We start from the raw sequence: 3,301 nt of genomic DNA, 5'->3' as shown, positions 1-3,301 counted from the left end.
ATACACAAAGGAGTTGTACCCATTTTCTACAGCCATGGGGGGGGCGGGAAACAGACAGTTACTGGTAAGAGAAAAACAGGGCACTTAGATGCCGTAGCTCATTCTTGCAACAGCATGTAAGTAGGCTGTGAGAGGCAGGGTCCCTGCAGCGTGGGCCTCTTCCAAGAAAGCCATGCTGTCTGAAACGCATCCAGGGGGAGTCTAATAAAAGAGGACCAAAAGGATGACTCAAAGAGGAGGCTGCAGAAGTGGAAGCAGAGACCCACCAGCTGTGCTCCCTGCACAGGGCTGGGCTGTGCCACTGCTCCTGCTGGGCCAATTCCTGGCTCAGGCCCATGGGCATCTTCGGGGCAGGAAGGAGTTGTGCCCAGCACGGCGCTCTGCGGGGCCGACGTTAACAAACGTGTATAGAAGCAGGCCCCGCTTTCCCTGGGGCAGGTGAGAGTGCTCGGCTTTGTGGCCATGTCAGAGCCGACAGCAGTTGGGGGAAGATTATAGACTTATATCGGCTGACCCCACGGGGGGGCGGTGTTGGTGGGGAGATGCGAGACGCACTCTGGAGGTCCTCGCCAGCCCTGCTTCTCCGGGATCCTGCGGGACGGGACGGGACGGGACGCGAGGACACACCCGGCTAGTGGCGGCACAAAGGAGCGCATCCGCTCCGGGGCTCCTGGGGCTGGGGCTGGGCCCGGCCGCAGTGGAGCTCCCGGGCGCGCCGCCCCCGCCCCCCCGCTGTGCGCAGCCCGCCCCCCGCCCGCGCCCCGCGGCGGCAGCGAGGGGGCGGCCGAGCTCCTCCTTCGCCTTCAAAAGCGGCCGGCGCCGCCGCGGCTGCAGCAGCGATTGCCGGCGGCGGCGGAGCCGGAGCGGGAGCGGGAGCGCGGCTCGCGGCAGGCGGCGCTGGGGCCCGTGCCCGCTCGCGGCGCGTCCATGCGGCCGCCCGGCATGTCCGGCACCTGCCTGCTCGCGCCCATCCCCGAGGGCGCCGCCGACGGGCTGCCGGGCACGGACATCAAGCTGGCGGTGCTGGGCTCGGGCCGCGTGGGCAAGAGCGGTGAGTGCGGCCGGCGGTGCACTGGGGGGCGGGCGGGCCGGGGACGAGGGCGGCACTGACGGCGGCGCCTGTTTGTTCGCAGCCATGATCGTGCGGTTCCTCACCAAGCGGTTCATCGGGGACTACGAGCCCAACACAGGTGAGAGCCGAGAGGACCCCCCCCCTCCCCCGCCTTGTTTCACCCAGGTTTCCTCGGCGCCAGACGCCCGCAGTTTCTTCTTATTCTGTTTTCTCCTTTCCTAGGGAGCCTGTACTCCAGGCTTGTTCACGTGGAGGGAGATGAAGTTTCCATCCAGATCCAGGACACCCCCGGGTGCCTTCAGGTAGAGGAACCCTTCCGGAGGGGCTCTGGTGGGCATCATCCCCCTGCAGCCAGGAGAGCTGGGCAGGCGCTCGCCTCAGCCCGCTGTTGCTGGGGCCGCGCTGCCTGGTGTCTGGCGCTCTGACGGCTGCGAGCGGGCACCCTTGGAGGCACAGCAGCAAAGTAGCCCCTGGCTCAAAGGCATTAAATTGCAAAGAAGCTGCAGTGGCCGCTTAGAAAGCAGGGGTCTATGTCTCTTAAAAACCATGTGTCTTCCAAGAAGCACATGTTACACTAGCTCACAATGCCTAGGATGTGCCTGACTGTGTATGGGTTGTGATTGAAACTGTGACCAAAAGCTGGTCCCTTACTTCCAAATTATTTAGGACCTGGGGGAGGGAGCGTGTTTTTGAGATTTCTTGCAGCTCCTTACTCTTCCGTTTTGAGGGCTGTCGGCACTTCATTGGCCCCCGAAGTTTGTCACCCTCTCATCTAAAAAGACTAAGTCAAGTGTACAAATAAATACCAGGAAATGCAATGCAGCTGTTTTTCTTGAATCATCATTTTAAAAATGCCAAACAGCGAATAGCTGGGCTTAGTCTCTTAATTCTTCAAGTCAGATTTGGCAAACTTCACCTTATGTCTGATGTCCTGTTTCTCCGAGTTTGTTTTAAAGGTGGCATAATTTCTGTTCCATGTTTCCAGAGTCTAAGTAACATCAGATCATTTCTCTGTAGGTGAAGGAAGACTTTGTGCAGGTACTGGACTCTTTTTCCAGATGTGTGAAGTGGGCAGAGGGCTTCCTCTTGGTTTATTCCATTACAGACTACAGTAGCTATCAGTCAATTCGCCCTCTTTATCAGCACATACGCAAGGTTCATCCGGACTCCAAGATTCCCATCATTATTGTAGGGAACAAGGCAGACCTCCTCCATGCCAGGCAGGTACAGACAAATGATGCAGTACAGCTGGCTAATGAACTGGGCAGTCTATTTTTAGAAATCTCTACAAGTGAAAACTACCAAGGAGTCTGTGATGTGTTTCAGTATCTTTGCAAGGAAGTTAGCAAACTGCACCAAACCAGTAGTAGAGACAAGAGAAGATCGTCCATCATCACTCGACCCAAATCTCCAAACATGCAAGACCTCAAAAGACGTTTCAAACAAGCTTTATCTCCCAAAGTCAAGTAATGCCCAACACTCAGATCATATGCATCTAAATAGACTTTATTTTTATAAACTGAGAGCTTATAAAAAAGTCTTTATTTTTGTACTGCTGTCATTGTATGTAGATTTGTGTGGGAATACACAATTTTTCTGTGTCTCTTGTTTAAAAAACAATAAATTAAATCAAATACTGCAACTACCTGGACATTAGTAGTGGTTTGAGAAGGGGATTTAGGCCAGATGCCCTGGTTGTCTTTCTGTTTTGGGCAGTGACTTGCTATTCAACTGTGGTCAAGTTACTTTGTCTTTGTGCCTCCGTTACCCCATCTGTAAAATGGGGATAATAAATGTACTATATTCCTACCTTTTGTAAAATACTAGGTGATCTTTCGATCAAAGCTTTATATAAGCGGAACATGTTATTAAAAGAGAAATGATAACTGGTTGTAAAAGTCCTCTTTTAACAAGAAATGAAATCGGTCTCCATTCCTCAGCATACTTGGTGATAATGGAGAGAGTACAGGAGTTTTGACTGTATCCACTGATGCCTGTAAGCAAAGGCAAGGCAAGAGACTTACATGGAACAACTCTTGGTAGTCTAAACCAGTAGTCTTCAACTGCTGGCGTGGAGATGACACAGCACCACACAAAGCTGTCTACTAGTCTAGAAATTTGGTGCTGGGGTGTGGTGGCAATGCTATTGCCAAATTTCAGAGTCCTGCAGGCCAGGTAATGTGGCCCTGCGCACGGGTACAGCTGTAGGCATGATCTGGCATGAGGTCT

At 53.7% G+C, this 3,301-nt stretch overlaps 1 protein-coding gene across 1 annotated transcript; it reads left to right on the top strand.

Moving 5' to 3' along the window:
* Positions 1–575: 575 nt before the first annotated feature.
* Positions 576–2,947, top strand: RASL11A (RAS like family 11 member A). The gene is made up of 4 exons (XM_090031743.1): positions 576–1,051; positions 1,134–1,190; positions 1,295–1,374; positions 2,090–2,947. The coding sequence occupies exons 1-4, from the start codon at positions 928–930 to the stop codon at positions 2,540–2,542; spliced, it is 714 nt and encodes a 237-aa protein (XP_089887869.1). The 5' UTR covers positions 576–927; the 3' UTR covers positions 2,543–2,947.
* The last annotated feature ends 354 nt before the right edge of the window (positions 2,948–3,301 follow it).

Source organism: Crocodylus siamensis, chromosome 1, assembly GCF_052110815.1.
Source record: "Crocodylus siamensis isolate JL-2025a chromosome 1, ASM5211081v1, whole genome shotgun sequence".
Taxonomy (NCBI): domain Eukaryota; kingdom Metazoa; phylum Chordata; order Crocodylia; family Crocodylidae; genus Crocodylus; species Crocodylus siamensis.
The sequence above is the reverse complement of the archived record's forward strand: the minus strand, read 5'-3'. Positions and strand labels throughout refer to the sequence as shown.

Coding starts and splice junctions, on each gene's coding strand:
- RASL11A (XM_090031743.1), top strand. CDS start 928: ATGCGGCCGCCCGGCATGTCCGGCACCTGCCTGCTCGCGCCCATCCCC. Junction 1,052..1,133: donor GGGCCGCGTGGGCAAGAGCG/GTGAGTGCGGCC, acceptor GTTTGTTCGCAG/CCATGATCGTGCGGTTCCTC. Junction 1,375..2,089: donor ACACCCCCGGGTGCCTTCAG/GTAGAGGAACCC, acceptor ATTTCTCTGTAG/GTGAAGGAAGACTTTGTGCA.